This window comes from Penicillium citrinum, assembly GCF_028827155.1.
Source record: "Penicillium citrinum strain IBT 23319 chromosome Unknown utg000004l:1.0-2404223.0:1.0-2405248.0, whole genome shotgun sequence".
Classification (NCBI taxonomy): Eukaryota; Fungi; Ascomycota; class Eurotiomycetes; order Eurotiales; family Aspergillaceae; genus Penicillium; species Penicillium citrinum.
The window spans coordinates 1,428,809-1,441,445 of record NW_026622689.1 but is presented as its reverse complement, the minus strand read 5'-3'; the positions used below and the strand labels follow the sequence as shown (position 1 = coordinate 1,441,445).

The 12,637-nt window shown below is 49.1% G+C and overlaps 2 protein-coding genes across 2 annotated transcripts; one reads left to right on the top strand and one right to left on the bottom strand.

Moving 5' to 3' along the window:
- Positions 1-554: 554 nt before the first annotated feature.
- Positions 555-2,473, top strand: N7469_005495 (uncharacterized protein; the record flags this gene model as incomplete). Its single annotated transcript, XM_056644415.1, has 2 exons — positions 555-1,127; positions 1,196-2,473. The coding sequence occupies 2 exons, from the start codon at positions 555-557 to the stop codon at positions 2,471-2,473; spliced, it is 1,851 nt and encodes a 616-aa protein (XP_056501229.1).
- A 953-nt stretch (positions 2,474-3,426) lies between these two features.
- Positions 3,427-12,197, bottom strand: gtb3 (glycosyltransferase family 4 protein; the record flags this gene model as incomplete). Its single annotated transcript, XM_056644414.1, has 2 exons — positions 3,427-11,886; positions 12,132-12,197. 2 exons carry the CDS (start codon positions 12,195-12,197, stop codon positions 3,427-3,429), a joined length of 8,526 nt encoding a protein of 2,841 aa, XP_056501228.1.
- Positions 12,198-12,637: the final 440 nt, after the last annotated feature.

Here is a 12,637-nt window from a genome sequence, read left to right as displayed (position 1 = left end):
AATCAATGACCGAAGAGCGTCGTCACAAATAATTTCCCGACGACTCGACTTGTAGGAGATTTTATTTCCATTGCAAACACCGGTTCAAAGCTTCAATCGAGTGCACTCTATCAGTAAGGCATGTCCAGGAAAGTTTGTTGTTTGAGTGTTTGGATTGTTCGGTGGAAGTTTGGAGTTGCGGAGACGCGCAGGAACGCGGCGGGACCGTCCAAGTTGGATCGACCCAACTTCTTTTTGCTGCCACAACAACTTCTCCTTCTTAACAACCACCACCGTTAACCCCACGACTAAGCCACGCCTTTCTCACCCCCATTCGAAACAAGTCTGGGTCTTCATAACGCGATTGATAAACTTGGTCTCTTGTGGTCGAGTAAACCTCTCAACCCTGCGGTGCCACTGGGCGCCTGTGCTTGAAGCTAGGCACCTTGTCAGCTCTACCACCCGGCCGTGATGCCGTCTTTCCCTACTAAGCCTCTTGTTCGATCAAGGGAAGATGGTTTGCAGCTAAGGTATATTCTCATTCAATTCGAACCAGCTTTCGAGCTCTTTGACTAATGCGATCTGATTTGCAAATCCTTAGCTATCGACTTCCCCATCGGGTCCATGCAGCGCAAGCCTATCCCGTCCGAGCTCCGAATGGCTCCTCGATTATCGTATATGGATATGAGACTGGATTGAAAGTTATTTGGAGGGGCGGAAAGCAATTCTCGGAATTGAAAAGGCCTGAGCCTACCGGTCAAAATAAAGGCCCTGGAAACAATGGCGATGATTCGGTCATGATCATCGACTCCGACGAAGAGGAGGAGCCAGCACCATCCGCAGCTACAGTGGAGCCTACCTACGGCTTTAGCACCGAAGAATCTGAAGTCGATCCAGCCTTTCCTTTCGAGTCAATCTTACGACAGATCGATATTCCCTTGGGTAGCCGTGTGCTCGATGTAGCTGTACCTGGTGTCCAGCCCGAAGAAACGCGTTCACCCCTTGATCCATCTCCCCCAATGGTGAAGCATATGATTGTTGTCGCGGCTGTTTGCTCTGATCTTTCAACGAGGGTCGTGGCTCTGCCGCTTACTCCGCCTCACCCAGAACAAACTGATAAGGCTCAGTGGCACATCCAGAAATTTGTGGTCAGCGGAGGAGTAACCCACCAAGACATCCCACGCGGTGTTTCCCTTACATTCACCTGCCGGGGAAGGAGGAGGAGCAGGATCGTCGCAAGTCACGCAGTCGAGCAACTGGATCCGACAATTGGGACCTTATGGTGGCTACACATTCCGCCGAGGGATCTGGTGCCCTCTTAATACATAGAATCCCGATAAGAGAAGACTCAACAAACACCAAGATTTATCGGTTGATCGAGGAAGATCTCATTTCTCAAAGACGAGCGTTGCCATCGCCAGCTCAGACCATTGCCTTCAACCCTTCCTCATACCCCTCGGTTCGTCACTCAAATCTCTTGGTCGCATTCCATAGTGGCTGTGTCAAGATCTATTCTTGTTTTGCGTCTCCGAAAAGTTCAAAAACGTCTCGTCAATTGAAACCAGACGAGGAATACGACAGCATCGCCACAGAGGGTAGTTGGCTTATGAGTCTTTACCCAGGATTCGAGATTGGACCTTCCGGAATTCCCCGTCGCAAAACTATCATTGACGCTAACTGGGTCTTGGGTGGAAGGGCTGTCATGGTGCTTCTTGCGGACGGCGAGTGGGGTGTATGGGATATCGAAGGCGCCGGGCCCGGTACCATGAAGGGACCTTTGCACCGCCAGTCAAGTGTGCAAGGCGTCACTGGTGGATCGCTGACTACTTATGCGGTCAGTGGCCGTATTGTAGCACCACTGTCCAATACTCAATCCGACGCGGAGCAGCGACCTCGTTTTGCGCCAATGACGCCCTCCACCAAACGAGTGCGCGAAGACACACTCCTCAAGGGAGCCATGACCTCAGCAAGCCCTTCGCTCAGGGGCCAGATTTCTGTCTGCCAAATTACATCGTCTCAAGATGGTCTTCCTGATGAATCGATTCTTCTGCGCCACGGCAACCACAGCGCCGTAATCCCAAGCTTAATTTCTCTTTGGCGCAACGCTGTGCGCGCAACCGGTACATTTGACGCCTCGAACCGATGCCGAGTGACACCTTTCCAAGACGTCAACTTGATGGGCGAGAACTTCCAGGCCATCGGCCACCTCCCAGCCCCGGCTCGTCTTTCACGGGCGGCTGAGCGACAGACATTTGATGTCCTTGTCGCTGCTGAGCACCAGATTATGATTCTCGCGCCTCAGCTGGTCGAGTCCGATGAGAACACTGCAGCTAAAGCAGCACAGCAGGAAGTCGTCGCAGAGTCAGACCAAATGATGCTGCGACGAGGTGAACTCGATGTGGAGGGAATGGGCCGATTGTTGAATGGAATGGCGAGCGGTGCCGGGTCACTGCGCATGGGTAGCCCGGTTAAGCGAACCCGAATCTTTACTTGATCGGAAAGTAGATGATACCCATGCTCATTAATGATGTCTGTTCTATTATCACCAATTATCACGGTACTTACTTGCTTCCCTGGAGCTATTCTCAACCTAGGAAACAAAGGAGAAGAAAAAAACACATATTCGCGCTGTAAGGTGGAGCGCAAGGCGAGGTCCATGCCTTGAAATTCCTTCTTCGGAAGTGAATAAGCTCTGTATCGGATGCGATATATCAATCACCATCTCCATGTGCTTCATGCACCAGCCCCGGACTACTTGTAGTCCTTCGCGACATATGTTGCGGCACCTGCATGCGATTTGGGGATCTGTCTTATTTTGTGACCCTACCACGAAAGCTGGTCAGTCCTCGGACAATTTCAACATCAGCTGTCGTGGCAGGTAGCAGAAGAGGCACCTAGATCAAGTGCAGTGTGTAACCCTGGCCTTGATGGAACATTCACGTAAACCTCCATATTTTAGAGTGTAGTGGAATTACTATGGGTCTGGCTTGAGTAGGGACGGTCCTCTTGGAATATTCAGCTCTGCTATTTGAATGTAAAAATGTCAATTCTCTTTGTCCAAGGGTATTTGTTGCTCTTCGGTCTGTATTCTATAGTAAACATTGAGATAGCCGCCTGGGCACGTGTCCGCCGTACCCTGAAGAGACATCCGCTATGGTGATCAGTGAACCGATAATATCATGAGCGATGGTGGAAGAATTCAAATTTTCACATGGGCATTCAGCCTCAAACTGGAACTATGAATGTTCAATTTGAGAAATATGTACTACTAGCAGTACTTTTCTTTGCCAGATCTATGTTATACTATAACAAGTGAAAGAAGGGTTCATTTCGATGTAATGATATTTCATTGGAATAGAAAATTGTAGGTACATATTGTTAAATAAACATTAAATACAGGACGAAGGAATAATATACCGCATTATGAGATAATGAAATGCAAGATTTTCAGTGGCTGAAATGTATGCCGGAGCGCAAAAAATCCTCTCGCATGATGGTACTGACATCCGAGTTACGGTACTGGAGCAGGTCCTCCCGATGTAGTCCACGGACTTGTTCCCTGCCAGCTGTCGACAAGGAGCGGGTGTGAGAGTGAGGTCGCCGCTGTCCCGCTTGTGCAGGCCGCAGATGTGGAGATCTCATCCCTGTTGGCGTTAGGCTGCCTGGTGTACCGGTCTGCGATAGCATAGAGCGTCGTGGTGCAAACACAGGTAGTCGGGCAAAAGACTCTGTATCGGTAGAGACATTGCTCAGACTCAGCGCAGAAATATCAGAGATAGGACGGTTGCGACCATTTCGCATTGGGTAATTCGACACGGAGCTGTAGAGAGTGGACATTCCAGAAATAGTTGAAGAACGCCACGAGTGGACCGCATTCCGTGGAATGGTGATGACCTCCTCATCGACTGCTGCTGTTTGCTCAACGGCCGTTGCGATATCTGTAGGTTCCATCACGTCGCCTGCAGCCCGACTCGCCATCATCTTGGCGGCCTTGCCAATCCAAAGCATTTGCTCGTGCTCACGCAGGTAGCGGTCGCCACTGAAGGACTTTTGAACAATTTTGCGAGTCATCATTCCCAGCTTACGACGTTGTTCACTCTTCGCATACATACGACGCGTGATAGCAGCGACTTCCTCGGGGGTAGGCGAGGATGTGAGAATTGGGGCTGGCTCAGTGTCTTCACTATAATCGCTCCATTCGCCAAGCATGGCCAACATTGAGATTTGAGCTTTAGCTAATGCCTGGGCATCATTTGGTGCGACAACCGCGCTGAACCGGGAGAAGTCATCAGGGTCGCTAAGAACACGCAGCGAAGCACCCACATCTGTGCAGACGACTGGAGCTCCAGTCAAGGCAGCTTCACCCAAGGCTAGAGGAAGACCCTCCGAAAGAGACGAGTTGAGGAAGAGCCAAGTGTTCTCCAGAACTTTCATAGGATCGGCCGTGCCACGCAATGTGACTCGGCCTCGGAGACCTTTGGAGGCGATGATCTCCTGGCATTCAGTTGAATATGTCGGAGCCTTGTCAATGGCACCGTAAATATCGAGATGATAATCTTCAAATTTCCACTGGTTGATGATAATGTCGGCAGCAAGGAGTGCGGTCTTGATATCCTTGGCATACCAAACATGAGAAAGCATAGTAACAGTTGGGCGTTCGGACTTGATCTCTTCCACCGGGGCAAACTTCTGCATGTCAGTGATTCCATTGACGACTGGATCAACCTTGCGACGGAAGGTATTGCGATGCTCAATAGTACCCTGGCAAGTTCCAATCTCCACTTCCCAGCCAGGGTTGAAGAAATCAGCACAGGGCAGAATGATATCCGCATGGTGCAAAGTAAGGACAGAAGTAATGCGCATCAGCCCAAGAAGTGCATTTCGAACGAACGGAGAAAGTTTGCACAATGCAGAAGAAAGACAAAGGTTTGTCTCTCGCCAAGCGATGGCGTGGTCCCAGACTTGCAGCGTGCAGTTTCGCTTTATCTTGCAGACAACGCCATAAGAAGCACTGACACTGTGGTGAGAGGCCTGGAAGACCCCGGGAATTTTATCGGGGACTGGAATGGAGAAGATGAAGAGATAACGGTACCACAATTCCAGAGCAACGTCAAGAGAGGAAAGAGTCGGGAGTTCAGTGTCAAGCCATTCACGAGATGGGATGGCATTGGCCATGTTTGGAGTGAGCCAAAGGTCACGCCAGGTTTGTTTCACAATCTCACTGTTCCAGACTTGAGACCAGTGGCGCGATTCCTGGAAGTACGTGTTGAGGTTGACCAGAGCTCGAGTTGCACGGTGAATATCGGCCTTGGAAAGATCAATAGCGCGTGCGCCCTTCACCAGGGCTGTGAGAATCGGGATGAAATTCATTTTGATATCAAACTCGCTGGCAGATGTGACATTGTCAACCTCCGAGTCCAGCTTATTGTGGAAGAGGCCATGGGTAGGTGTGAGGAAATCAAGACCCCAAAGTGGAATTAGCTTCAGCGATTGAACATTCTGCTCAGTCTGGTGCTTGGGGACTCCGAAGTCGTTTGCGGACTCGCAGATCATGTGCCATTTGATAGTGCGGAGCGAGTTGATCATGTCTCGTCGACAAGCAGAAACACCGCCACCTTCATTGGGCCAAGTGCCATTGTCAGCAGCCATAACATGCAAAGTCTCCTCGGTATCGTTGGCGAAATCTTTTGAGCGAGTGGTGACGACTGCATCACCTCCAGGGCCAAAGTTCATCAAGTCACTGATCTTGACAGCCAAGGGTGTCCAGCTGGAGATATTATCATCAAGATCTGTGCTAGCCATAATTGCATCGGCGCGAAGGTTGACATATTTCTTTGCATTCGTCAGGTTACCCCAGTCACGACTGCGCCAGTAAGGAGCAAGAACACTGTCCTTGCGCAGTAAACGATCATCCATCCAACGGACCACGATACCATCCAGATCTGTGCGATCTTTCCATGCTTTCCACATCAATGATCGAGCGCGAGAGGTAGAGACCGCAAAGCGTTTCTTTGTCAATCCAAACAGACGCGTGAATATATTTGACCGTAAACTCTTGCAGTAGAGGAAAGGGTTGTCATGCAAGAAGCTGGTGTACTTTGGCTTGGCCAGAACATTCAGGTAATCATGCTCGATCATAGGCGGCGTCTGAACCTTCATCCCGTTGATGGTCGTGAAAATGGTCGGGTGGAATTTGTGATCATAGAGCCAGCGGCTCTCATAAACATCTGCATTTCCAAGTTGGACGAAGGTAGCTTCCATTACCTTTGAGTGGGGGATGTACCGGTTGTGCTTCTCAGGATGACGAAGAGGAGGCGCACACCAGGAGACATTGGCAGTGATGTGAGATAGAGAGAATTCAGCTCGAAGGAGCTCGTCACCAAAGCGTGGGTTCTTTCGATAGTGGTACTTGAAGCTAATCAAGTTGCCATCTTTCATGTACGAGCCTCTGTCGACAAGACCTTTGGGATTGTAAGCAATGCTTTGGAGATGGTTCTCGCCTTGAACACAGCGTCGACCAAGCGGAGTTCGGCTTGTCGAAGATTTGCCCAGTTTGAAGCTCTTCTTTCCGGGTGCGTGGTAATCATAATGATACTCATTGATCAGCTTTCCATCTCTGAACTCCTGCCTGATAAGAAGTAGCATGTCGCTAGAGTAGCTGCTAATGTACTTAAGCGCCTTCGCATCTTTCGGCTCTGTCTTGTGCTCTCCAGCGTACTGATAGAATTTGAAGCCTCCATCAGTCTCCTGGTGTCTGAAAGCTGTGAAGGTGCCATCCATGCTTTGAATGACAACTCGACTTTTCTTGATATGAACGGTCATAGCCTTTGTCTCTTCCCAAAGCTGCTTGACATTCTTGCGACCGTGGAATAAGAAAAATGATAGTCCTATGTCCTGGCAAATTTTGGCATAGACCCAGATTGTGTTGAGCAAGAAAACAGTGGGGACTCGAACGAAGGGATGCAGAGACTGGCTGATATGATCGAATTCCCTCTGGAACTCAGGATCAGCTAGCAAAGCAATCAAGATAAATTTGACAATGGAGCCAAGCTTGTGGTAGGCATAGCTGAAAGGAGATCGAATGAGGGAGATAGCCACAGGCAATTTCCTAGGAACATAAGGAATATATTCGCTTGTTTCGGCGTCTTTGGGTACAGCCGCCTCTCCGGTTCCATAGTGGGCGTAATCAAGGATACTGACTGCAGTAGCTGCTCCGAGGTTGCAGCGTGCAATATGAACATCAAGATTTTGCGAGTCAAAACGGCACAGCTTCTTTTGCAGCCATTGATGCTGAGCTATTGACAAATCCGTTGGAAGTCCAAGACAGCGATTCAGAAGTGCGGTTCGAACCTTCACAGTTAATTTATCCCAGTGAAGGTCCGGTTCAAAGCCAAGGCATAGTTGACGCAGAAGCTCTTTCTTTGCCCAGCGAACGACTAGGGGACCATTGGCCTCCTCTCGGAGCTGGCGAGCCATGGTGTGCGAGACACCCCCAGATACAATGGCTTCAGAGAGGATGGCATAGTCGTGAGGGACTCCCATTATCATTTCAGCAACGGCATGTACCATAGTCTCCGCAATAATCTGGCAGTTTGCACTAATATCCAGTCGCTCATCATGCAGGCCCCTCACGCTGATTGCCAAGTGAAGCGCGCCGTGATTATAACATGCTAGTGCCCTAATTCCAGGTCCAAGTGAGCCTTGAGGCACAAGTTCGACCCTGATGTCGTTCTTCTCCCATTGACTCAGGGTTTGGTGGATGATATCTTGAGAATTTGGAAAAGCCTCTTCCACGCGGAGTTCTTCCCTGCGATCTACTAGTGCTTGCTTGATTTCAATACCGGGGTGAGCGCCGAGATGAACTGAGAAGCGTGAGTCAGCCGGAAGGAGTGATATGCGCTCATAAAAGCTCTGGAGTTCTTGTTGTGACCATTCCGGGTCGGACCATGGAGTGGTGAAAGCGTGGTACATTTTTCCAATCTCAACAAGCGTGTCAACTTTGTGAGGCATTCCCATCTTAGCATTCCAAAGGGAGAGGATGGCGACAGTCCAAGTTGCAGACCCAAGTCCGATGATTTGTGAGTATGCGAAGTTTGGGAGACAGACTCGTAACGCAATTCCGAGGGGCAATCCAATGAGTATTCCACTGAGAAGCGGCTTCAAAGCATGCGGACCAGTGAAGATCTTGGTGTATTGGTACCAGATAAGACCAGTGTAGGAAAGAACATATGCGAAGAAGATTATCATGGCCTCAACCGATGACTGAAATGCCCAGAGCAAGGCAGTCGACAGGGCAAGACTCCAAACATGCCATAAAAGGAACTTGAACAGAGTTCGCCAGTAAACCTTTCTGCGAAATTGAATATCACCCTTTTGCGAAGGACGAATATGTTTGGATTCACTGATTGCCTCAGGCGCTTTACCACCAATAGCTTCGTGCAGCTCCTGGGCTTTGGTGTCGATTAGAACAGCCCCAATCAGGTAGTACGCCAAGGCAAATCCAACAGCCATGCGATTTTCATCGGTCAGAGCACCCGCAATACCAAGCAAGCGGTCACCACTCAGCATTTGGACCCATTTATCGAGAAGGGCGATGATAAAGTACAGAACACCACATCCAATTTCCTTGCTGGATTGCCGCCAATGCATGAAGGCATTGTGTAAACGTAGGCCTTTTTGAGAGTTACGAAGGACATCCAAAGCGACCTTTGTCTGGATATTCCACCCTGAACTGAATGGAATGGGTCGTGGAACATCGGCATATCGGCAATACCAATCAAGAAGGAAATTGGTAGATTCCCAATCGCGAGCAATCTCCTTTACCAATTTATCGCTTGTTGATTTTTTGAAAAATCCACGGCTTTTCTCGGACATCACATCTTCGAACAGTGCCTCTCGCGCTAGCTTGAGGGCGGCAGGGTCACTCATGGTTCCAAAGACCTTCTCATCATTGTTGCCGTGTGCAGAAATATACCATTTGCGAATCTCTGTATCATCAGTCCGTCGCAAGCTTTGATACCAAGTTACCCACTTGGAGGTGGTTGATCGTAGGCAAAGCAGCAGCACACCGATGAACACGTAGATGACCGCAAGGTAGATGGCAGAGTCGTGTCCAGTGAAAGTTGTGATTATAGGTGACAAGAAGAGAATAGGAATGCACATGATGATGGCCTTGCGACCAGACAGGAATGTGGAGCCTGGGTAGCTGAAGCTTGCAAGTGAAGCGAACGTCGAGAAGTAGATCGTCAGCGAGACCAGATATAGATAGAAGATAATACCAGCACGAGGACTGCTGACACTTGATATGGCTACGAACCCGATCAAGCCACCAGCAATCGTGAATGCAACACCAGCGATGAGTCGAATCAGGACGAACATATTGGCAGCAGCAAAAGCCATGGAGATCAGGTAGTATGGTCCACCACAGGCAATCATGGTACCAATGCCTCCAGAAAGCAGAAGTGAGATCATCAAGGCCATGGTTGCGCTGCTTTGCTCTTCGTGTGTCATATAAGCAGAGAGATACAGTCCACGTCCGATGAGAGTGAGGAGGATGATATCGATCAAAGCTGGAATGGCAAAGACGCTGAGGAATGTAAATCTCTGATAGCTAGGCATAGCTTTCGATTTGTCGTCGGGGTTGACATCTATCTGAGCTCCAGCATAAGCTGTCGCAAGCTCAGGAGCACCATTTGACCAGTCAGGTGGCTGATTCTGGGGCAACTTATAATGTTCCCTGAACCTTTCAGAAAGAAGTCTACCAAAGACACTGGGAGCAACATCGAAGTATGCTTCGCAGCGAGATCCGAGGGCGAAGGATTCGGCAAAAGCGGCAGATTGATCGGGGTGCAGATTAAAGAGTGGGTTCCGATCTGTCACCTCTGCGTAGATTTCATCAAAGGCTCCCTTTCGGGCTGCACAAAACAATGAAAGGGCCATCATATCAATATAAGCATCAATATTGCCATCTTCAGTGAGCTCACAGAGGCCCCTGGTGATGTTCGCCAGCTCGTCCTCTCGGTGGAATTTCAAGACCTGAGTAAAAATATCGTCGACCTGGCTGAAAAGGCGAAGAGAGCTAGCAGCCGACGGATGCGGGCACTGTTGCTCCTTATACCAATCAATGCGCGATTGAATCAGTTCCTCCACCGAGACGGATCCTTCGAGGTATCCAACAGTGTTCAGCTCTTTTAGTTGGGCGAAGGAGGGGGTGTCAAGTAGTTGCCGGCGAATATATGAACAGATCGTCGCCGTGAGGTCGCTGTGGGAATCTGTCAAGGACAAATGTTGCAGAAGCAGTAGGCGCTCCTCAGGACTGAGAACATCTATATCTTGGGCCATACGACGGGGAAGACCAGTATTTGGCACTAAATCTTGCGACCAGCTCGCCAATGCTACTTCGGCTTCGAAGCAGACATGGCGGGGGAACCCTTTGGCGGAAAGGAATGTGTGCAAAATAGTTCCAGCGAGACCAGGTGCATTTTTTGATACGAATATCTCAGGCCTATCGGTCTCGGTGTCGATGTTGTAGACTGACCAGAAGCGCACGTCGGAGGTTTTCCGCAGGCCGGAATCCAATGCAAGATAGATATTTAGGGATCCATTCGACGCCTGGTTAGCTAGATCCTTGATGGTAGCAGCAAGTTGATCATTCTCAGTCGATGATTCCAGTGTTACGTGGAAATTATCCATGAGAAGTCCTATATCTTTGATTTTCGGGGCCGGAACCGGGTGAAGCAGACTCAGCCCTTTGAGTCGCAGTTGAGACTGGAGAATCTCTGCGAAGGCAATCGTGGTAGAATCAGAGCCAAGGGGAAAGCAACCCAATGCCTTGTACTCTTGGCCGGACATGGAGATAGACAGTGGGCTTCCCTGAGACTTGACCTGTGCCACCCATTCAGGAGGGTCACGAATACGAGAACCAGGGCTCGATAGGGGCAACTCTCCCTCTTCTTGCGACGCAAGAAGCTCATTGACTGCCGGAAACATATTCCGAATTGTGTCCCATCCGCTTTGAGTGTCTGAGAATGGCGAAATATGAAGGTTTGAACGCCATGTATCGTGAGTTTTCATGATATCAGCATCTTTCAACCAGCCAAATGCGGGCAGAGGCTCAATCGTAGGGACATTCAGCTCGGAGTTCTGCAAAGAGGCCTCAGTACCAATCCAACAAATAGCACTGTAAAAGCTGCACCACTGAATCGAACGTCGAACAATAGCATTCGAAGGAGTGACATCGTCGTCCAAGGTTTCCCAAGCAAGAACGACAAAATCTCTCATACAAGATTCCGAGACGAATGCCTTGATGGTGGATTGAAGCTTTGCCATTTGAAAATAGTCGCGCTTCTCACCAGAGGGCAAAATACTGATGTTCCGAACGACAAGACCAGAAATCGCGCTGTTCTGTAGAGCTTTTCGGTTCCTTAGAAAATCAGGCGATTGCGTCTCCAGGAACACTGTTAGCCCGAGGCTCTTGATAACCTCGAAAAGTCGACTTTGGACAGCTGGAAGGAATTGGTCCTCCCAGTTGGCGAACAGGATTCCAGCGTAAGATGTGTCATCAAATTTATCAGCAAGGACCTGTTCAATTCTGTCGATAACCACAAGAGTCGATTCGCCCGGAGAGGCGATTTTCGAAACATCAATTCGGCCCAGAACTTGATTTTGACTGTACTGAGTTATGGTACTTGCAACTCGTTCCTGGAAAGGGTCGACGATTAAGAGGTCCCATTGTTGTAGTAGCCGATGCTGCGATTGCGTGGGAGATTCATCGAATGATCCAAGATAAACTCCGAAGGAAGACGGCTTTCCCTTCGCTGAGGCAGATGTCAGACAAAGACTCCTAGTGGCAAGCTTTTCGAGTCTTCGGGAGACGCTTGAGGGGACCTTGTCAGGCACTGGTCTTGACTAGTGAGATTATTCGATATGAGTTCCTGTACGAAAGGTGAGAGATCTCCCACGTGTGATTAGCTTACCTTGTAATATCTAACAGCTGTCGAGACTGCAGACCACAGTATATGCATGCATCCGATAATAATGCAAGCCAACAAAACCCCGATTATCAACTGTGATTAAAATTGTTAGCGTTTCTTTTGCTCATGCAAAGATCCCAGAATTGGGTGTATGTTGTAAAGAAAACTGAATGAACGTACAAATTGCCACCAGTGGCTTTTCATGCCCTCCCACCCCACCGGGTGTACAGGAAGGATCTTCGCCATGACCAGAAGTCGTTGGCTATAGACTGTCCCGTATCTGTTGGTAGGGTGTCTGGTGCACTAAACGTGCTATAATAAAAAGAGAAAAATAAAAATAAAAGAAAAGAAACGAATGATTAGGGAAGACTTCCTGCTGTAACCCTTTTTGTGTTAGATGGGCTATAGCTTTAGTTTAACAGGCACTATAGCATTTTGAAGCTTGCTTCCCAGGAGAGTAGAAGTAAAAAGCGAGTGACAAGAAACGCAAGAATCGGGCTGCAAATCGGCAGTCAAAGCAGATAATATGAGTAACGAAAGAAGATGCACGAAGGTAAGGCAAAAAAGAATGAGGTTGCAAATTTGCTGCGGCTGCGGATATGTCCGACCCAAAGCTACTTCGCTTGTCCTTCTAGCGAGGAAGACAACAAGGAAGTGCTCGTATCAGCCGCTCGCTTTTTGTGGAC